The sequence below is a fragment of the Coenobita brevimanus genome, chromosome 33, assembly GCF_032717465.1.
Source record: "Coenobita brevimanus isolate Jiangsu-jjx chromosome 33, ASM3271746v2, whole genome shotgun sequence".
Classification (NCBI taxonomy): domain Eukaryota; kingdom Metazoa; phylum Arthropoda; class Malacostraca; order Decapoda; family Coenobitidae; genus Coenobita; species Coenobita brevimanus.
Genome location: NC_136986.1, coordinates 2,710,619 through 2,734,465, shown reverse-complemented (window position 1 = coordinate 2,734,465; position 23,847 = coordinate 2,710,619). Strand labels below are relative to the sequence as shown.

The window sequence follows — 23,847 nt, the reverse complement described above, 5'->3', positions numbered from 1 at the left end:
AAAAAATTACCCTGACTCCAAGGTTGTTATAAAAAGAATCCAGGTGATCAAGTTTTTAACACAGTGTTGGGGTTCGTCAAAACAGTGAGCAAAATTAAGATTTATTATACAATCAATGCATATGTATATATACAATGTAATATTATAACACCTTCACCAAAATCCGTAAAGCCTTAAACCTAACTTAACTTAGTGTTAAGTTCACGTAATCCACACATTATAATCACTGTACCGTAAACACCATGGATATGTGCCCACTACAACCTCACAACACAACACAAACACATAACACAAGCAGAGTTAAACACAAAATAGTGGAGGGTCTTATCTGGTGGGAGTGTACGTCCGCAAATGTTTCTGTACACATGCGGAACCTAGCTGAACGAGAGAGTTAACAGGGCAGGAGGGAGACACATGAACCGGCAGGAGTGTAGCGTTAGGTCACAGGGATTCCTCTTTCCATTAAAGTATATCAGTGTCCGATGGAAAGGGACGTTTAGAGCTTGTAGTCACTGCCAGTGCTGGTTCTCCATCACAACACCCGGCCCCCTCATTACCTTGCTCAGCCAGAATCCTACCCACAATCCCTCATGCAAACCATCCCCGGACAACTGGCCAATTCATGCCTGGGAAACAACTCTAAGAGCTTGTACAACCTGTGGTACATTTATGGCAAACTAAGCAAATATTAGTTGAAGACATAACAAACAAAACCATATAAATTAACTTAGTCAGGATTTACTTCTGACAAGCACGTTTCAAGTGTTCCAGGTGCGTTCTGCCAAAGTTCGTCGCCCTGCCTCCCGTATTCGATATGACCCTGCATACACGGTGCCGACTGTTAAGCACCCACAATCAGTAAAGGTATGGGGATGTTTCTCAGGTGAAATGGGAAGGGCAGGCCTCTACTTTCTTCCTAAGAACTTCATGATGAATGGTGCCCAGTACATTCAAGTTCTGAAAGATCAATTGTTAAAAATTTTATTTATTCATGGGTGAGACTTTTTCATGCACGATTCAGCTCCATGTCACAAGTCAAGAAAGGTCACAAAATGGCTTTAGAATAATTGGATTGAGGACCTCGACTGGCCTGGCAACAGTCCGGATCTAAATCCGATAGAAAACTGCTGGGCAAAGATGAAGAAAATCATGGTAGAGAAGAAGACACCCAATCAGTACAACCTCAAGACCAAACTAACAAATGTTTGGTGCAAAGAAATGTCCCTAGATTACTTTAGAGATCTAAGTGATTCCATGCCAAAACGCATCCAACTGGTCCTGAAAAACAAGTGAAACATGATTTCATATTAATGAACAGCATTTCATGAACAAACATTGTGATATACTATGATTTCTGTGTTTTTTAATGCCTTGTGGGGGGAGGTCCTAAGTCAATTTGTGGTAGCTGTATAAATGATCAGAAGGGAAATATTTCAGTGAGACTTCCCAGGTGAATTAGTCCGATTAATCCCAAGGTCTTCCACTATCTACAGTTTTCCAACCATTTTTTATGGGGCCAGTCTCCCTCACCCCCCCACCCCCCCAAAAAAACGATGAAATAATGAGAGGATGGAAGATATGGCTTTGATATCTTAGAACATGCTGTACAATGGACTCTCATCCCTAACGCAATAACTGGGAAGCGTAAACCTCCCCCTCCCAGTGATTCTCTGGGAGGTCAGCCCCTTCCCAAAATAAAATGGTTAAAAAATAGGGAAAAGCGAGCACGTGCATTTCATCGTAATCGGCACACATATGGCAGGATTGGTTTACAGTTTTCATGTCTTGTCTGAATGCATAGGAAGAAACAGCACACCTACTTCATCATCATCATTATTATTATTATTATTATTATTATTATTATTATTATTATTACTACTACTACTATTTATAGTACATATCAGCCTATACTGTATATTACACAAGGGTCACTGAGACATAAACACTTTGGGCTATAGATATTTTAAGGAAGGGAAGTTCTGGCAGCCGCACGTCTTATATATCTATATATTTATCTATATCTATCTATCTATGTCTGTCTATAACTATATCTATATCTATCCATCTATCTGTCTACTGACTGCATTAGGGCCACATCAGACTTCTTCTAATATACTATAGCGGTAGCCATGTGTCTCTGTGTGTGTATTTTGGGCAGCCGAAACTACGCATTCAAATCGCAACAAAATTAGCACAATAATCGCAAAAATTCGCTGATGTGAAAAAACTTGGTCCCATCACGATTGAAAAACTTTTACTATATTTAATGAGCGATCAAATTTTGACCCAAAAACGCTGCTCCCTGCGCCCGGTCGGTTGCCATGGCCGAGTGGTTAATATCTCGGACTTGCGTGCGGACAACTTGGGTTCCATTCCCTAAGCGAGATAAGGGCGCCTTTCTTTGGTACGGAGGCATCCTGGTGCACCAAATTTGGCATGAAAATCGCAGAAAATTCGCTGATGTCGAAAAACTTGGTCCCATCTCGATTGATGATTTTATATTAGAGTTAAGAGCGATCAAAGTTTGGTTCGGAAAACAGTTCATTTGGTACCGGGACTTTTAGAAATCGAGTCTACTCGAGCCATGTGCCACGACCCTATACTTTTTAGACGATCACAGCCGCCAAATTGAGCGTTTTTACTGTGCATTTCCCGTGCTGTTGCCTTGGTGGTTGTTAATATGGCATGGTGAAAAGCATCGATGAGAGGTGCACATTTTCGTAAAAAGGTGAGATGAATTTTCTGTCATCATTTAAAGAATTGCCAATCAAGCAGTTATACACTGGAAGTGACAACGTTAGACTAGAACAGCACATAAACCCTTCGATGTCGCCTTGACGACCGATAGTGACAACGTTAGACTAGAAAAACACATAAAAGTGACATGGATTACCTGAAATGATCGCAACGCGCGCGCGAAGCGCGAGGAAACGAATGAGAAGCACGAGGAAACGAGTGCGAAGCACGAGAAAGCGAGAGCCCTCCGCAGGAGCAAGTGCGAGAGGGCCCGAAGGGCCCACTAGCACTTGTCCAAACTACCACATCCGATGGTCGAATCAAAGTCCCTGTTTTTGTTTCTAGTTTCAAACAGACTATGCCTGAAACATAATTGACATTGAAAGCAACCATCCTCTTGACTGTATCTCCAAAGCGGAATGAAGGGTTGGGTGAGGGGAAAACCAAGGAATAATTAAGAATGTAAATGCATTTCAGAACAGACGTTGGTGCGTTCTTCAACAATCACCAACACTGGAAAGCGTTAATGGCAAGGGTAGTACTCAATAAATAATCTCCGCTTAGAAGTGAATATTATAGTCCCAATATCAGTAAAGAAAAAAAATAATTAAGTATTACACCTATTGATTGAAAGACCAAAGATATGATACTGTAAGTTGTCATTTCAGGATTCCCATACACTTATCTTTTCAATCTTCCAGTGACTGTAGCTACATCATCATGTCGGGTTGCCTAGCTTTTATCGAGTTACAATATCGGATGTTCCTACGCCTGACAGTAATTGTTAGTAATCATTTTCTCATCTGGATCCTGAAATAGTAAAGCGAGACTCCAGTTCTTTAAAATCACTTTTATATTAATGATGAGTTTTGTATTTTATTCTTGGAATTTCATACTTTTCATTAAAGTGCATCGACTGAACGATGGTCATCAAAACGGACAACTACTTTTTGGTTCATTTCCCATTTTCGCCAAGAACCTAACTCACAACAGTCGAATTTCCATCCAGGTCCTCACATGTCCTGGTGGGTTTCAACATTGTATCGCAACGGCGGAAAGGAAAGACCACATATGTACGAGTTACCTTTCTTTCTTATGTGCTGAATATTTATTAATCACTTTTAGTGACTGTAATTGCCTTTCATCCACCTAAATATTGACAGAGTTAATGTTCTACAAAAATAAAAGGAAAGTTGGAGTAATCTTCGTCGTCCTTGTCATCTTCACCTTTTTTCCCCAGCCAAAGATTGGGTCAGGTAAGGTTTAAAAGCAAGGAAGGATATATTGTTAGACACATCAATGGCATGCAAAACGATAATTTTGACCAATTGTATGTATTTCAGGATTACAATGCCACCCTTCGGCGTGGAGTTTATAAAATTTTTCACGCAATCAGATTCCACCTTATACAAAGCACTGGGGGAAAGGATGACCATTGTACCTTCTGTCATCGAGGGCCTACGGCAAGCTATGGAACACAAGTGAGTAACGATATATATGACACGAGTAATCGCATATTTTCCCCTTTGAAATGTACCTTAACGTATTCAGTCCAATTAAAAAAATAATTCTTGATACTAACAGTTTTATTCAGCTTAGATCTGAAGAACTGCGGAGGTTAGATATTGTCTTTATTAACCTCTTCATAATTAAATGACATTTGATCGACTAATATAGTCGTACTGAAGTTGAAGGAATGAATTACAAGTAATATACAGGGTGGTGCAAAAGTAGGTTAACATTTACCATTTATTCCAACACAAAAGACACACTTTTAGTATCGTAAGTGTTTAAAGTGTCCGCCCTCACCAATGACGCATAACATAAAAATGTAACTTAACATAAGACTTTTACATAAGAGTTTTACATAATATAAGACTTTTACAAACATAATAAAACATAAAATTGTCAACCAACTTTTGCACCACCCTGTACATTATACGGACTTAGGTGCCAACCTAATTCAAATATCTCTCTCTGAGGAATTTGTTCATTTTTATATCCATGAAGTCCAAAGGATGCAATAATTATACGTTTTATTATTTAACAAACCTGATTTTATTAATTATTAACTAACAATTATATTATTACTATTATTATTATTATTATTATTATTATTAATATTGTTATTGGTAGTCGTAGTAGTAGTAGAAGTAGTAGTTATTTTATGTTTCTGTTCGCAGGGAAGCGCACGTAGCGGGCCTACGGTACATGGAACAGATGATTGCCCGTCACTTTAGCAATCCAGATGGCAGCCCACGGATGTATGTAGGGCGGGAGAGTCTCATCCCTGGTATAGCAGCCTGGCCTCTCCCTCATGATGCTCCATATAGGTCACAGATTGACGCGATTATGATGGCTGTTGTGGAGGTAGGAAAACAAAAATAAAAGCATATGAGACCATACTCTCTTCCAGCCACATGCCAAGTTAAATATGTTTGATAACAGTTACTTTCACTGGTGACATTTGTTAATTAAGACACGATTCTACGTGAGGTGTTCCCTTCAACAAAAAGATATTTTTTACCCTTTTTTTTTTTTCTGACAGACGCTTAACTCAGTTTACGAAGCATTTAGGCTGACGAGAAGAGTGTCTGAGTGAGGTGGAGAAAGGGAAAGACCGAAGATGACATGGATGGGGCAGAGAGTTATATAATAGAGGGGTGTGTGACTTTGAAGAAATGCAGTCAAATCGTAGCGGACGGTGACATGGAGATTTGTTTATTACCACCCCTGACGGAATTTAGGCGGCATGCTTTAGACTGATACAAAAAAAGATATCCTATACTGAAGGAATTAAAAGAATATACGGAAGCTCTTTAGCTCGAAGAATCACCGCAAAACTGATATCAACCATACTGAGACGGTATGACAAAAATGTAAAGAGTCAAGGGGTAAATGAAGGCTATTACGAAGCCCACCATTTCCAAAATTCTTTCCAAAGCAGAATATCATAACAGAATAATCACAGTAATATAACCTACGAGATATAATAATTGAACAGGTGCAATATATTCTTAACCCGATGACGGGAAAATCAGCACATCAAACGTTTTCATAAAATTACACGTGTGTTCCTTAAATAAATGACTAAAAACTTCAATAATACTCGCTGAGAAGCCGCCGTTCAGAAATGAGTCATAACTCAGGAACTGGTGGCCCGATTGGATTGGAAATCGTTCTGTTCTTCAAGTAAGATCATTTTAACGCTACCTTGCTCTAAAAAAGAAAATTGCTCTACATGTGTCGTTTCTGCGTTGTGAGGGTAACAAACCAACCAACCAACAAACAGAAATCGTAGCATTATAGCCTAATACAGATTAAACTTTACGATTATACTGTACCATTTTAGGAGTATAAGGACGAATCCGTCCACTGCATTACTGTATTTGAAACAAAAGGCCAGAAATGAGTCTTAACTCAAGAACCGGTGGCCCAATTAGCCTGGAATTTGTTTTGTACCTCGAGTTACAGCTGTTTAACAGAGGAGTAGACTGTAGCACCAGTCGAGCAGGGCAGTACTCCCGAGGTGGATGGAAAGCTGATGACAGGGAGTGCTGGAGCTCCCGTTTCATCAGCCCTCAGGACTAGTTCCTGACCATCCCCCTTTGCTGAACTTTTTCAGTGTCTCAGTTACACAGAGAGTAGGCCAGCATGCTCTCCAGTACAAATTTCTCTATCTATCTTCACCAAACTACATGCACAGTACACACTACACTTCCTATTCAAAATTCACCAAAATGGCGTCAATTCACCCAGCCTCGGAGTCCCCAGGGGGGGGGGACCATAAATGTCCCCGCCATCTGCCCCTCTCCCGGTGACGACTCGAGGTGCCTGGAACCACAGTCTGACTCTCTTCTTCTTCATTTCTGCAACATTCGCGGCCTTTCATCTAACTTCGCTCTGCTGAGCACCACCTCTCCTCCTCTAAACCTCACCTTCTTTTTCTAACGGAGACTCAACTGTCTGAGGCAACTGACAGCAAACCCTTTTCTGTATCCTCCTACTTTCTCTATACTCATTTCAAAGCCAAAGGTGGCTGTTGTGTATACATACGCAACGACTTATCTTGCTCTCGTGTTCCTCAACTTGATTCTTCTGAATTCTCCACTCTCTGGCTTCGGCTTTCCTGTCATTCTCAGACTAAATATATCAGTGCAGGTTATTAACCCCTAATTCTACTGACTATCAAAAATTCTTCGACTATCTTACTTCTACGATGGAACACATTCTGTCCATTTCTCCTTTCTCTGAAATCTCCATTCTTGGAGATTTCAATGTTCACCACCACCTTTGGCTCTCCTCTCCTTTCACGGATCCACCTGGTGAACAAGCCTACATCTTTTCTATCCTTAATGACCTAGAGCAGCTTGTACAGCACCCTACCCGTATCCCTGACCGCCTTGGAGAGAGCTCCAACATACTTGACCTCTTCCTCACAACTAATCCTTCTGCTTACTCTGTTAATCTTTTCTCTTCGTTGGGCTCCTCCGATCACAACCTTATTACCTTAACCTGTCCTATCGCTCCAGTACGGCCCGCGGACCCTCCAGGGAAACGTCGTCTCTGGCATTTTGGAGCCGCGGACTGGGAGGCCCTCAGGCAGTACTTCTTTGATTTTCCCTGGAATGATTATTGCTTCCATGGCCGTGAGCCATCTGAGTGTGCCTTGCGCATTACGGAGGTTATTCTCTCGGGCATGGAAGCATACATTCCTTTCTCATATCCTTTGACTAACGCAAGAAAGCCTTGGTTTAATCACGCTTGTTCTAATGCTGTCCGCAACAAGGAGAAGGCCTACAAAAGGTACCGGAGCCAACCCACCCCTGAATCACATAATCTTTACGTTTCTGCCCGGAATCGTGCTAAGTCTGTTCTTCGCTCTACTAAAAATAATTCATCCATACTAAATGCTCTCAACTCTCCAACTCGAATTCTTCCCGCTCCTTCTGGCACCTTGCCAAAAATCTTTCTAACAACTTTACCTCATCATCCTTCCTCCTCTTTTCTACTCTGATGGTTCTGTACCTATTTCTTCTACTGATAAAGCAGATCTCTTCGCACAGACTTTCTCCCTCCAATTCCACTTAGACGATTCCGGTGCTGTTCCTCCATCACTTCCCTACTCTGACTTCCTCATGGCTGACATTAAAATTTCTTCAGTTGATGTATTTTCTGCCATTACTGGCCTCAGTACTAACAAGGCATATGGGCCTGATGGGGTCCCTCCTGTTGTTCTCAAAAACTGTGCTTCTGTGCTTACACCCTGCCTAGGCAAACTATTTCGCCTTTGTCTGTCAACTTGTACCTTCCCTTCTTGCTGGAAGTTTGCTCTCATTCAGCCAGTCCCAAAGAAGGGTGACCACTCCCAACCCTCCAACTATCGTCCAATTGCTTTAACGTCCTGTATTTCAAAAGTTTTCGAGTCAATTCTTAATAGAAAAATTTTAAGGCATCTTTCCTATCACAACCTTCTTTCCGATCGTCAGTATGGGTTCCGTCAGGGACGCTCCACTGGCGATCTTCTCACCTACCTTTCAGACTCCTGGTCATCCTCCTTTCGGGACTTTGGCGAAAGCTTTGCCATTGCACTTCACATCTCAAAGGCTTTCGATCGAGTCTGGCATAAATCTTTAATTTCCAAACTGCCCTCCTACAGTTTCTATCCTCCTATCTGTGCCTTCATCGCTAGCTTCCTTTCTGGTCGTTCTATAGCTGCTGTCGTAGACGGCCATCGTTCTTCTCCTAGATCTATCAACAGTGGTGTTCCTCAGGGCTCTGTCCTATCACCAACTCTCTTCCTTTTATTCATCAATGATCTTCTAAGCTGTACATCTAACCCTATCCACTCATATGCTGATGACTCCACCCTTCACCTTTCCATTCGGTTCCTGCAACGCCCATCTCAACAGTTACTTCAAGAAACAAGGGATGAGGCTATGGCACACCTAATGTCTGACTTGGCTCATATCTCTGACTGGGGTAAAAATAATATGGTTGTCTTTAATGCATCTAAGACTCAGTTCTTACACCTATCAACCCATAAAATCTTCCACAGGTATACCCACTAATGTTTAATAATATTCCGATTAATCCTGCATCATCCTTGAACATGCTTGGGGTTTCATTTACTCGGGACTTATCTTGGAAAGATCATATTACATCTCTTGTAAAATCTGCTTCCAAGAGATTGGGTGTGCTAAGCCGACCCGCTCTTTCTTCCCCTGCACAATTGTGACTCTATACAGGGGTTTTATCCGCCCCTGTGTGGAGTACAACTCTCATGTGTGGGAGGCTCCCACATACAGCTCTTCTCAATAGGGTGGAGTCAAAGGCTTTTCGTCTCATTAACTCTCCTCCTCTTACTGACTCCCTTCAACCTCTGTCTCTTCGCCGCACTGTTGCATCTTTATCTCTTTTCTATCGCTACTTTAATGGTCACTGCTCCTCTGAACTGTCTGCTTGCATTCCTCCACCTCTACGACGGGCGCGTAGCACCCGTCTGGCAGCAAACTCTCATCCCTTTTCTGTCCAACTCTCTAATGCAAGAGATAACCGTTACTCCCAGTCTTTCATTTATGCAACAGGTCAGCTCTGGAACTGTCTCCCTCTGTCTGTATTTCCTTCTGCCTATGATCTCCAGTCTTTCAAACGAAGTGTGTCCAGGCATCTCAAAATGATCGGATCTTGAATTTGGCTCTCTATTGTATTTTGTTTTTCTCTTGGAGGGAACTGTTACTGCGGGCTCATGGCCTTTGGTTCCTTCTTCCTCGCATTAAAAAAAAAAAAAAAAAAAAAAATTCCTCTAACAAACCTTTGTGCTCCATGTGCCGTTTTTGCTGTGCTACGGTAACAAACCAATTGCTGTGCTACGGTAACAAACCAACAAACCAACACACCAACAGACATACACAAATCGGATCTTTATAATATAGACTGTCTTCAGCCACAGATACCATGGTCATACTGTAGAGACAGTTTCATAATACTATCCATTATTTTTATTTATTTGGATATTTTTATACCAGGCTGGATTTTAACACAGCACACCTACAGCTGTTGTTACCAATCTCTTATCTCAGGCTGGACTGTACGAGAAATGGAGCGAGGACATGCTAGTGGAGGCACGTCGCGAGAGTCGACTGAAGCAACGTGATGTGGCGGCGTCAGAAGTTCAGGTTGAGGGTAACACCAGAGCACTCAACATGATCCACATGCAGGGCGCCATCTTCCTCCTGCTGCTGGGTCTAATGGCTGCTACGCTGTCGTTCATGATAGAGAAAGCGTCCTTCATTCTTCTTAACCGAAACCCTGTCTGATATTAACTAGCTTGGGAGTGCTTTTTGTATTACCGTATAAAGGAATTGTATGACAGTTGCGTCGCTAACAGCGACGTCGGCTAAGCACCACTTATACATAGTTATGTTCTATTGATTAGGCCTTGTCTTGATCAATAAACAGGGACTCTGAAGCGAGGGAAAAGTAGTTATCATCATCAGTACAACAAAATTGTTTACTAGTCACAGTATTACTGTGGTCATTAGTGTACAAGATAAGAAGCCAAAGTCAGGGAACACTACCTATAGTAGGCTGCTGCAAAGGAGGTACAATAAGACTGATGCAATGAAAACAGCATTTTGTATGACAAAACAACCTCTCAAAAACTGCTATAAAAGTATAAACTGATCCATCAAGAACGACATCATTTGAAGTCTGTGAAAGAGTCCTCCATAAAAGATCATTCGAAGAAGACATGCCTCGCCCTTTTTTTTTCTGGATGGTGTAATCTTTGCATCTGCAAGAGACATCTCAAAGTCTGGCCGAGTCTGGGAAAAATCAATTAACTTCCAAAACGTATATCGAATGATTTCTGTTACTCATGTCGTACTTCAACCCAGGGTTTCCTCTCCCGTCGTCCTACAGATACTTTGTAAATTACAGCCGTTCTAAACTATCAGCAATGGTGTTCCTCAGGATTGTCCTTTTATCAGCTTTTCTTAATCATCCACGACTTCCAGTTCTAACCAGCCTTATGCTGGTTACTCCAGTCCGCACTTCTGTACCCACTTCTCACAGCATCCATCAAAACACTCACTGCAAACATCATTAGATCTGGTTTTGGTGCACCAGACTTCTGTCTCCCTGATTGGGACAAAGGAGACAACGTTGCATTTAATGTTTCAAAATCACAGTTTATCTCTCAACTCATCAAAAATTTTCATATACTGTACCTATAATAAACAGAATTGCCCCTCAACTTTCACCTATTAAAAAAAAAAAAAAAAGCACAAAGACAACCAACAGGCACACAAACGCGTTTAGCAAAACTGTAGTGGGTGTAAAAGTTCCACTGAAACTTTCTTGTGCTATGTATATAACTGAACACTCAAGATGCGGCTATTTATTTTCCTGAATTTGTAATGTCGCAAATGCATTAGGACATTCACCGATACTTCCATTTTCATGACAACAATAGCCAAGTGTCGGCCCCCAACAGAATGCAGCCGGTCAGGGATTGGGTGTTATTTCGGAAATTACACTACTTCATTTTTCTAGGTAAATATAGTGCTAAATACTTCATGCATAATATAAGCTACTGTAATTAATACTGTATTTAATATAGAAGAAAAAACTAACTGCCGAAGCATCATTTATGCCCCTTTCTGTTTAAATGTTCATGTATGCACGATTACCCGAGATAAGTCCTGTAAACCAAATGTAAAACAATGATAAAACATAATTAAATACCCATGATTTCATATATTTTTTATATTTGTCAGCCATTCCCAGCCTGGAAAAGCTAGTGCTGCCTTATTACTGAGGCACCGAGATGCATGATATTAAGTTCCTGAGGGGCATCAGGCTAAGTCGCAATAATTTACTACCCAGTACCTCAGTAACTCTGCGACATTGGCATGATCCGTGGTTCTAACCAAGGTTTAATGAGATACTCTACTAGGTCTTATAATTTCTGGTTTGGACCATTCCTTGCATGACGTTACTTTGTACTGGAACCGCCGCTCCAGTAGAGTTAATGAGGTCAGATGGGTTTAGAATCCGCTTGGGTCAAGGTACTAATCTCCTACTGACCTCCCGCTCCAAAAAGCATACCAGTACTCTGTAAGACAGATTTACAATTTTCTTAACACGAATTTAATCAGGTTATGAGCGAGAGAGAGAGAGAGAGAGAGAGAGAGAGAGAGAGAGAGAGAGAGAGAGAGCGAATTATGGCAGTGATGAACAGATGATGGCAGTGGTGATTAAGATGTGATGATGATGGCGGTGATTGTAGTAACAGTGATCAAGATGACGATGATAAGGACGATATTTTGATTCTGCATTATCCTATGCAGCCTCATTTGTCAGAAATATGTGTGTGAAAAAGAAATATATATTAGCTGGTAGTGAAAGGGATGAACAAGAGAGGGAGTCTTTCTGGAATGATGTTGATGAGTGTCTGCAGAGTTTTGGAGCGAATGTGAATGTGGTAATGATGGGAGATCTGAATGCTAGAGTGGGAAATGTAGCAGTTGAAGGCGTAGTTGGTATGCATGGTGTGCCTGGAAGAAATGAAAATGGGGAACGAATGATAGCGATGTGTGTTGAGCGAGAGATGGTGATTGGGAATACGCTGTTTGAGAAGAAAGATATTTATAAGTATACATGGGTGAGACAGGAGGGTGGAAGGGTTGTTGATAGAGCTTTGATGGACTATGTGGTTGTGTCTAGGAATGTAATAGGAAGATTGTTGGATGTGAGAGTTCTGAGAGGGGAGGGTGGAGGTATGTCTGACCACTACCTGGTGGAGGGAAAGTTAAGAGTAGGTAAGAGATGGGTGAGAGCTAGGGAGGGTTAGGTGTGGCAGGGAGATTTTGAAAGTGAGTGAGTTGGATAAAAGAGAGAAAAAAGATAGAGTATCAGGAGAAATTGAAAGGTGAGTGGAACGCAGTGAAAGATCGGGAAAATGGCAGCGTGGAGGAGGAATGGCAGTTGTTTAAGAGTGCTGTGGTGGGGCATGCAGAAGAGGTGTGTGGTGTGAGACGTGTGGGTGGTGGTGTAAGAAAAGGAAGTGAATGGTGGTGCGAGGAAGTAAGTATGGCTGTGGCCGAGAAGAGACGTGCATATGAAGTGTGGCTGCAGAGGAAGGATGAGATGTCATATGAAAGGTATAAGGAAAAGAGAATAGAGCGAGAAGGGCTGTGCGTGATGCTAAAGTGGCAGCAGATGAGAGGTGGGGTAGGCGGCTGACAGAGAATTTTCAACAGAATAAGAAAATGTTTTGGAAGGAGGTGAAAAGGGTGCAAAAGGGAGAGTCTGGGAAGGAAGAACGAGTAAAAGCAGAGGATGGAAGGATGTTAATTGAGAAGGATGCAGTAAGGAAGAGATGGGCAGAGTATTTTGAAAGATTATTAAATGTAGAGGAGGAAAGGGTGGCTGAGATTGTGGCGGATGGAAGGGTGCAAGGAATAAATGTGTTGGGAGAGTTGAATGATTCTTTGATCACGAAGGAGGAAGTGGAGAAGGCAGTAAAGGAGATGAAAACAGGGAAAGCTGCAGGTATGGATGGGTGTGCTGTGGAATGCCTGAAGGGTAGTGGAGTGACTATTGTTGACTGGTTAGTAAGATTGTTGAATGTGTGCTTTGAGAAAGGTATGGTGCCAATTGACTGGGCAAGTGCTTGTGTGGTCCCGTTGTATAAAGGCAAGGGTGATAAGTATGAATGTACTAGCTTTAGGGGTATAAGTCTGTTGAGTGTTGTAGGTAAGGTGTATGGTAGAGTGTTAATTATGAGAGTTAGAGAGGGTACAGAGGGAGTGATTAGTGATGAGCAGTGTGGCTTTAGGAGAGGGAGGGGATGCGTTGATCAGGTGTTTGCTGTGAGACAAGTGTGTGAAAAGTATTTAGCGAAAGGCAAGGATGTGTTTTGAGCATTTATGGATTTAGAGAAAGCGTATGATAGAATTGATAGGGAGGCTTTGTGGACTGTTTTAAGATTGTATGGACCTGATGGTAGGTTACTAAAAAGGGTGAAAAGTTTTTATGTAAATAGTAGAGCATGTGTAAGAGTGGGAAATGCTGTGAGTGATTGGTTTCCCGTGAGAGTGGGGCTGCGACAGGGATGTGTGATGTCACCTTGGTTGTTTAATATTTACATGGATGGTGTTGTAAGGGAGGTGAATGCAAGAGTTTTAGGTGGTCTGAGTCTGGTAAATGTTGATGGTGGAGATTGGAATCTGAAGCAGCTGCTGTTTGCAGATGATACTGCACTGGTGACTGATTCAGAGGAGAGATTGAGACAGTTGGTAGAGGAGTTTGGAAGGGTGTGTGAAAGGAGGAAATTGAAAGTAAATGAGAATAAGAGTAAAGTGATGAAGTGTACGAGGTTGATAGATGGTAGGGGGATGAATATAGTTTTGAATGGTGAGTTGCTTGAGGAGGTAGATAGTTTTAAATATCTAGGGTCACATGTTGCTGTGGATGGAAGAATAGATTCAGAAGTGAAGTTTAGAATAAATGAAGTAGGAAAGGTGCTGGGAGGAATGAAAAAAGTGTTTAAATGTCGTTCGCTTAGAATGGATGTAAAGAGAAGGCTGTATGAGGGTGTTGTGGTACCGACTGCATTATATGGGGCTGAAACATGGAATATGGGTGTAGCAGAGAGGAAAAGTTTGAATGTAATGGAGATGAGGTGTCTGAGGAGTATGTGTGGAGTGACACATATGGATCGGGTGCGAAATGATGAAGTGCGAAGGAGAACTGGAGTTGTTCAGGAGATGGCTGGTAGAGTTGAGCAGAGGGTGTTGCGATGGTTTGGGCATATGGAGAGAATGGATAATGAGCGATTGGTGAAAAAGATAACTAGATCTGATGTGAGAGGTGTAAGGCTGAGAGGAAGACCACGAATAGGATGGATGGACAGTGTGAAGAGAGCGCTGGATGCGAGAGGGATGTCTGTTGAGCAAGGAAGAGTGGCTGTGCGTGACAGAAATAAATGGAGAGAAATTGTGAATAAATAAGTGATGACGCAGCCCTGAGGGGATATTCTCCCGCATTTGGTCTGATCAGTTAGTCAGGTCAGGTGCAGGTAAGGGGATGGGTATGTTATGATGTGGCAGGGGTAAACCAGTTCTGGTGTCGGGCCCTGCTGCGGATGTCACTGATTGCATTGCGCAGTTGACCCTTGTGCGGTGTGGTGCGGTGAGGATCTGTCCGTTCTCCCCTTTGGGGCTAAGATGTGAATGAATGTGTTTAAATGGATGAGTAAATGGAGAGTGTGTCGTCCTGTCTCGGCTACCTCCCTTTCCTTGGGGGAAGCAGCCTAGGTATATAGATAGATAGATAGAACTATGGTTGTGACAATAATGATGATGAGATTCATGTTGATAGTAATGATGAGGTGATGATGAGAAGCGTAACGCTAAGGGATGAATAGCAGTAATATATGACTACCAACATTATGAAAAATATAAAAGTAATACACATTGTTCTGAATTCAGTTATGCATTTCTGCATATACCCTGCTTATCAAGTTTTAAATAATGAAATGTTAAATTAGGAAGTAATCACAAACAGTATTAGGATCAGTAACATTAAATACGTACATTTCAATGCTGGCATGGACGACAGAGTAATCGGCAAATTGCAGCAATTTGTCTCAGCTACTCATCTACATTTCTCTTTATGGTAATCCCACCTTCCAGAGAATTCAGCTGACTTCACAAAAAGTGTTCAGGAAAGCCAAGTGGATAGACCTTGTCTCATTAGATTTTTGTTCCAGTGGCAGCCAACACTGCTGTACTGGGGGACCCAACTCTCAACGCAAGCCTGAAATTTCCCAAGTGTTCTCAGCCGTGTGAACTGGGAACTGCCATGCGTCGCCAGATATTTGGCTGATTTACAGTGAGTCTAACAGACGAGGTCTCTGAAAGTGCTTGTTCTGAGAAATATTTTCATGTCACAGCAAAATTTTATGATCAAACTGTTCACAAACACGTGGACCAAAACATTTTCAGCCTGCTCACTGTCCCGTCTATAATTCCTTCCATAATTTTAATAATAAATAACATCTTTAACTACGTTTCTATTTAATGTATCATATTTACCATCAAAGTTCATGGGATTTGACAAAGTTTGCACATTTTTCCCTTAATTTATGTGGACTTCCAATAAAGTTTTGAAAGATGGTAATCTCATTTTAACCTCTAAGCTTTAAAGCAAGTTTCTTTAGAAGGATTTTCTAGAAAACTATGGAGCAACAGTGTTCTCTAGGAGTTCAACTGATTTAGTCAAACAGCCTTACCCATATTTTATAAACACCTAAGTTTCTTTTCCCTTCGCCTTCAAGGATTGGTCCAAAGTATGTGGTTTTCACAGTAGGGTTTGGTCTTGTTAGATTTGTTTGCCTATTAGTTATCAGTAATGCTATGCAGGCAAAATAAATAATTAGGCCCTATGCTGAAAGGTGTCTGCACATAATGGCCGACATGAGTGACAGATTACAGCTTACTCCTTGGTGATTCGATGCACGGTTCAGCAATGCTCATCCGAAGTCGAGATGGAATAAAAGGGTATGGCTTCAGATAATCACTTAATTCTTATTGGTCCATGTTCAGTACATGTCTCTCTCTTGGCCTCGAGATTTTATACCAATCAGGCTCAGCATTTCGGTTGTGGGTGTGACTAATGATTGCCGGAGTTGAAGTAAGAACAAACTAGCTTTAGTTTTGCTTTTAGCTTAAATAGTTTCCATGACAATATTTAAAAAAGACATTTATTAGCTTCACTTTCATATACTATCAATCGTCTACATTTCATATCCTTAATACTCATATATATATATATATATATATATAAAGGAAATTTTAGACACTGTTATTTTAATATTCAGTATATAATCGACTTGTAAAAATATGACGTGAAGGAAACTTCAGTTGGATAATGCTACAACTGAATGTGATAATATATTTCTGTAGCATTATACAATGACTTTTTTAAAAGATATATTTTACCAAACACAGATCCTTTAAGAAAGTAAGTCTCCAGCTCTGAGTAATAACTGTGACCCTTAAGTAAAACAGGGATACAGGCAGAAAATGAAAGGCTAAAAAAATATGGAAATCGTATCAGCTAATCAAGAAACTAAGCCGTGGGAGACAGTTCTCTAGTCCTAACAGTATTTACGTTAAGAAATCAAAGAAAATTATGTAGGAGCCAAAAGCTAGTCGCCCTCCATAATATGCTGCTGGCCAATTTACAAGCGCTGCCCCCCAGAGGGGGTCAAGCGGCGACACTTCCTTCTGGGGGGGCCGGGGGGGACAAAGCCCTCCCAGGGGGGCCGGAGGGAGAGGTCCCCCTGGGGAGGGGGCCAAGGGATGGCGCCGCCCCCCAGAGGGTGTCAGGGGAAAGCGTTCCTCCAGGGGGGGCCAAGGGACGGCCCCCTTCCGGGGGAGGGGGGCAGAAGGCGGCACCCCTCCCTGGGGAGGCAGGGGGGCGCCACTTCTGGGGAAGGGCCGGGAGTGGAAGATTTTGGTCATATCTTGAACCCTGAAGGTTTCATGTTGACTGCTCAAGCCGTCCATGAGATATAATGGTTCTAAAGGCGGGCAATAAAAATTAGATGACCTTGTCAGCCATTTTGGTGACCTTGACCTTGACCACGATTGTCCATTTTCGATCTTGTCCAAGATTTTGGCCATCTCTAGATACCCTGAAGGTTTCATATTGATAACTCAATCTGTTCATGAGATATAATGGTAACACACACACACACACACACACACACACAGACGCGGGCAAAAACATTATTGCTTCGCCTTGGTAAAAGCGGGCAATAAAAATCAAATCCCCTAAGTGTTGGTTTTCGAACTGTAGTTAGTCATCACACTGCTGTATACAACCCAAAAGTCATACAACCAATCCACACAGACGTCAGGGCCCGAGATATTGGCAGGAACTTAAGGTAAACTTAAGGTGGTACGCTTAAACCTGAAAAAGAAGGGTAGGATGCAGACCCCCAAATTTTGATGATGGTGTTTCAAGTAGCTGATGATGATGGGACGTATTTGCCACTCCTGTATGGTTGTTGACTGCGTCCTGTAATATGGGATGCTGGCTGACCATTTATAAAAAGCACAGGGGGTTCCATAAATGACCATCAATTATTATAGTGTTGCATTCCACTTACCGATTTAAGGCATGAGCTTTCGACCTTTAATAAAAGTGGATTTACCCTGTCCTGTCCATTTATTACACTTTATATTCTATATTTGGGTCAAATATTCCTCCTCTTGCAGCTCATTTTACATAGCTCAGTGGCTTATCAGGTCTTCATCTGTACCGCATCTGACGATATCCTTGCTCCTCCACACAGTCCACTCCTCCAGGAAAGTCTTGGTTCTCTTCTTGATTCGCTTCTTCTCTTGGGAAACTGTCACCATCCTCTTGAACTGCAGCTACTTGGTCCTCCTCACAGACATCCCAGCTGAATTGTCCTGGCCCACGGTACTGCCACAGATTTTTCACATGTACCACTTTTGGGCGAGACTTCCTGCCTTCCCGAATCCGATACGTTACGTCTGATAGGTGGTTCATCACAATGTAAGGCCCATCCCATGGGCTCTGCAGCTTCGATGACTGTCCCTTCTTATACTGAGGATTGTATAACCAAACTTGGTCACCATCCTTGAAGCTCACTTCACTTGCCTTGACATCATACTTGCACTTCATCACCTCTCCTGAAAACTTGAGGGTTCCTCGCACTTGATGATGTACCTCAGCTAGTCTTTCCTGAAGGTGCTTCACATAGCTGTTGGTGTCTGTAGGCAGCTATTCACCAGGTTGTTTTCCCATTAACAAGTCGACAGGTAAGTGTTACTCGTAGCACAACAACAGTTTTGCAGGGGTATAGCTGGTAGACTCATGGGATGCAGACAGATATGCCATCAGCAATGCAGGTAAATTCTGGTCCCATTCTGTTTGTCCATCAATGCAATAATTGGCCACTTCTTGTCCTAGGATCAAGCTGAATTTCTCCATCATCCCATCTGACTGTGGTCTTAGGGGGGTCGTCCTGGTCTTCTTGATCCCCAACAACTTGCAGCACTCACGGAACACAGCAGACTCAAAGTTCCTACCCTGGTCTGACTGTAGCTCTTGTGGCATCCCTAAACAACAGAAAACTGGTCAACCAACACCTGAGCAACAGTCGCAGCCTCTTGATCAGGGATAGCATAGGCTTCTGGCCACTTTGTGAAGTAGTCCATGGTGACACATATATACCAGTTTCCTCTCTCAGTGAGTGGCAAAGGTCCTGCAATGTCCACCGCGACACTTTCCATTGGTGCACCCACTTGGTACACCTGGAGAGGGGTGCAACCACATTTCTTGGGCCCTTTCTTGACATAACACACATCACAGGCCCGACACCAGTCTTCAGCATCCTGACACATGTTAATCCAGTAGAACCTCCGTCGCAGCCGGCTTAGAGTTTTCTTCACTCCCAGGTGCCCACTAGTGATCTGGTTATGGGACTCATCCAAGATCTCAGACCTCATCTTCTTCGGAACTACCAGTTGCCAATACTTGCTGAGGCCATCGGCTGTCTCCCACTGACACTCCAGTAGTCCATTGTTCAAATGAAGAAGGTCCCACTGACTCCAGTAGCTCGTGGTCGCAGGGGTTAACCTGGAAACTTCTTCCCAAGATAGTCGCACTGTACTCCGCTGCAGTCACTACAGCACTGGTTGTAAATCTGCATCCTCTTCAGGTCTTCTTCATCCGACACTGACCCCGTCACTACAGTACGGCAGCATTTCTTCCTATGATTCCCATTCCTACAATGCTCCTTGCCATCTGTTCTTCTGTCTTCTCGCACACTATTCATCAAGGTTCTCCTGCATTTCCTCAGTGATGGGTCTCGTGCAGCCTTCTTCTTATCATCTTAACCATTCTGTTCCGCAGGTAACTCAATCTGTGCACTGTAAGCTTCCCAAGATACTCTACCATCAAATTCCTGAGGTTTCTTCTTAATTGGATCCCCATTATAGCCATGCACTGCACTAGTTTCGGGCCTACAAACTGGGGCATCATAATTAAGGCCAGGATTTGAAACTTCTACATTCTGATTATTCAACCCTGTAATGCTACCTTTAGATGCCTGAGATCCATCAAGATTCATCATATGCTGACCATTCCTTTCATATGCTTCCTGTACACTAACCTGAGGCTCAGCAGTGCAATACTTCTCTACAGCCTCAATTTTCTCACTAATTATCTTAACATGGTCAACTACATGCTCAATCGGTAGAGAGTTGGCGTGCAGTCCTAACCGACCAGGGTTCAAATCCCCCTGGGGCAGGGAACGGTTTAAAGATTTGAATTTAGATTTTACTGATCTACCAGAAGAACCGACGACATGTCCTAAATATAACCCCGCTAATACCAATACACCAGTCCTGTATGAGACAGCCCTAGCATGTATTCAATATGGACGGTGGGTTTTAGTGCCGAAGTGGTGACATGTAGAGGTGTACGGTGCATAGGACTACTGGGCCTTGAAAGCACACTGTGAAGACTATGCCCAGAGTTGGTCACTTAAAAAATAAAACTGGTTATGTACATGCTGTCTGCACTCCATCACTATTTCCTCACTAATTGTCTTCAACTGGTCATCTACATGCTGTTTACACCCCATCACATTATTGCTTACCACATACTTCTGCTACTGTAGCTTGGCATTTAATTCCTCCTTAAGCTGTTGCTGTTCTTCCTTCATTTCCCTCATGAATGCATCCAGGTGTCCTTGCACCCTCAGTTGTACTTCACTCTGTTGCTCCTGTAATGCATCTTGAAGTTGTTCACATCGTTCTTTTTCTACTTCACGTTGTGCCTCTAGTTGTTCACTGTGTGCTTGCAATTGTTCTTTGATTTCTTTCTTCTCTACCTGTAATTGTTCTTTGAGTTCTTTCTTCTGTGCCTGTAATTGTTCTTCGTGCTTTTTCTGTCCTTCACTTTGGGCCGCTAATTGTGCTTGGAGTTTTTCACTCTGTGCCCGCATTAGCTTCATGACTGTAGCCAGGGAAATTTCTTCCTCCTGTCCAGCTCGAGATCTTGTCTTCACACCTTCTGCTTCCATATCGAAGGTTAGACTCACTGCAGCCCTTAACCTGCCAACTCCCATTGACATATATATATACATCCACACGTTTTGTCACTGTGACTCCCATTGATGTGTATAAACATGCAGCAATTGCAAGGTCCCTAATTTGCACAATTTTAAAATTTTGTGCGTGATTTGTGGTACGTGTACACGGAACACCTTCCTCTACAAGTTGCCAGGCAGGGACAATGCCTTACCCCACATGACCTCCCCCCCCCTTGCACGCCATTGTCTCGGCAATTCACCTGTTACCAGTGACCTGGCCAGTAAAGACGTCGGCCCATGGTACGAAATTCAGGGCCAGAGTGATTCCCCAATCGATGACAATGTGGAGGAAAAAGTTTATGTAGTATTAGAGGAAGAAACAGTCCGAAATGATGATCAGGCAATGTCACCAAAAATGGTCAGGTATGTTGATGGGTTTGGTGAGCGAAACAATGTTTACATTGCCTATATTACTGTGTGAAAACCAATAAACTCTCGTACTACATATAAATTCGTACCAAATAATAAATAAATACCGTTTATGAGTGATGTGGAATAGTTACCCTCCCATAGAACTCGTTTTCTTTGGAGCCAGCCTGATAGAAAACCCAGTAAGGTAAGGAGTCCTGCTACTTGTATCCAGTATTTTAAACCTCAGGTAAGCCATTTCTCTATGAATTTTCGATGTTTCTCACCATAAGTGGAGGTTTGAGTCAAAAATTTTTTTTTCCAAAATTGGTGGGGATTGGGGGGAGTCAGTGGTGGAAAATCGGTCAGGACGGGGCTGGTTAATAATCCCACACTCCTGACACCAGTGTTACATCCTCACCCCACACTACTACAGGCTCCAACAGCAGTAGTACAGTACAGGAAGGACGTTGCCCAGTGAGTTGGTCTTCCTGTGGTCAGCCTTTAGGTGTACAGTACACAAGATCAGCTGAGGCAAAAATAAACACTGGCTCCTTAAAGTTCACTGTCTTTATTTTCCAAGTAATTCCACTTAATACTTTCCAGCATCACTCCACTGTTCTCACAAGCACTGGACCTATACACACTTTTATAATTGCAGTTACACTTAATGCTTGACAACACTTTGCTGTTAGTACACTTAATGCTGGCCAACACTTCACTTCTTACACAAGTACCGAAAATAATCTTCACTGACAGTAATTACACTTAATGCTTGCCAGCAACTCTTCACAAACTTCACTAACAGCACTACACTCAGACTGAAACAAAACCGAATGCACTTCACTCAAACTGACCTGAAACCCGATTAAACTTGTAATAAACTCTACTCCATCTTATATAACATTGCATTACTCACGAAACTTCGTATTTACTCTCGATGGGCAACAGTTGCTAATGCAGAGACAACCAAAACATGCCAAAGCTGTCTTACACTGCATAACACTCTAAATCATTTACCATATGAACTTAAACTACATAATTTAATAAGCAATCACTTAAATAAAACATTATAGAGAAAAAAAGCACAAGAGTTAATGCATTACTTACGAAATAACTTCGCTCACAAAGAGCAGGCAAACTGGCAAGTCCGACTCGTACCAATGCTGGAACTTTCGGTACGAGAAACGTCGAGAAAGATCTCAGCTACCTAACTGGCAAATCTCGCTTCGTACCAACACTGTTTTTTACAAATTAATAATCATCCGCTTATCCTTTTAATTGTGTTCATTTCTCATTACTGATCTAGTTGAAACCGAACCAAATGCCGTTTCTAATTATACACTGTTAACAGTGTAACAAAGAGCTTGTTCATTCAGTTTTCCACATTGATTCCAATGGTGAATATTTTGTTTGTCTATCTCTAGGCAATTTTTTATTTCCTGTCTTGTTACCATGGGCCAGTGTAATGGCTGACATAATGGCTGACCATGAGGACATTGTCGATGACGGAGGGGAAAGTGAAGATGAATCGTAGGCTATGTTGGACAATTTATCGGAGACACACCAAACTTTTCCAATCAGCAAGAACTGGATGACTTGGTCCGAGATTTACAGTAGGACTCACCAAGTCCAATGATGAGCTGCTGGCATCACCTCTTAGTGAAGGGAAACTGTTGGATCCCTGTTCCAAGTTGAGTTATAGGAATCGCCAGGACAAGTTGCATCCTTCTTCAAATTTTGTGAAGAATCCTCGTTGTGTTATTGTTTTTATGTTAAGGGTTTGTCCCAAGCCATGGAAGTGGATTACAAGGCCTCTGCATGGCGACTTTTCGTAGACAGATCCATGAAGAGCCTAAAAACTGTATTTTTGCGTAACAACAATGAACTCCCATCAATTCCAGCTGCACATCCTGTGGAAATGAAAGCTATGAGAATGTGAAGATTTTTCTGACAAAGATCAAGTAAGTACTCACATCACAACTGGGAGGTTTGTGGGGATTTCAAAATGATTTCTTTCCCACCTGGAATGCAAGGCGGTTATACAAAGTACTCATGTTTTTTATCCTTGTGGGACAGCTGGAGCGATGCAGAACTTATCGTGAGAAAAGACTGGTCTCTCAGAGAGAGTCTCACACCAGGCTCATGCAATGTTCTGTTCTGGGAGCTCCACCAATCTCCAGGGAGAAGGTATTGCTACCGTCGCAACACATAAAATTTGGTCTTGTGAGGCATTTCGTGAAAGCTATCGACAAGGATGGTGATGCGTTTCTGCATATCCAATCATTGTTTCCAAAATAGAGCATGACAAAGGTGACGACTGGCATATTCACTGGACCACAAGTTCGAAGAATGCTAGCAAGTCGTGAACTCCAGGGTAAAATGACTGATGATCAGGAGTGCGTTTGGAATGCTTTCAGAGGGATTATGGAAAGTTTTCATGGGAACCAGAGCAGACCAGGTTCCACTGAAAGGGCCCTCCCTTCTCTCTCTTGTATAAAAGTTTCAGTCTTGATTCCCCTCTCGTCAATCTCTCTTATCTCAGACTTCAGGGAATCCTC

The 23,847-nt window shown here is 42.3% G+C and overlaps 1 protein-coding gene across 1 annotated transcript in view; it reads left to right on the top strand.

Moving 5' to 3' along the window:
* Positions 1 to 10,055, top strand: part of LOC145395713 (ionotropic receptor 21a-like) — a 63,884-nt gene extending 53,829 nt beyond the window's left edge. Inside the window, exons 9-11 of the mRNA XM_080269254.1 lie at positions 4,080 to 4,217; positions 4,920 to 5,106; positions 9,819 to 10,055. Of these exons, the coding sequence (XP_080125380.1) occupies positions 4,080 to 4,217; positions 4,920 to 5,106; positions 9,819 to 10,055 (562 nt within the window). The remainder of the gene's footprint in view (positions 1 to 4,079; positions 4,218 to 4,919; positions 5,107 to 9,818) is intronic.
* Positions 10,056 to 23,847: the final 13,792 nt, after the last annotated feature.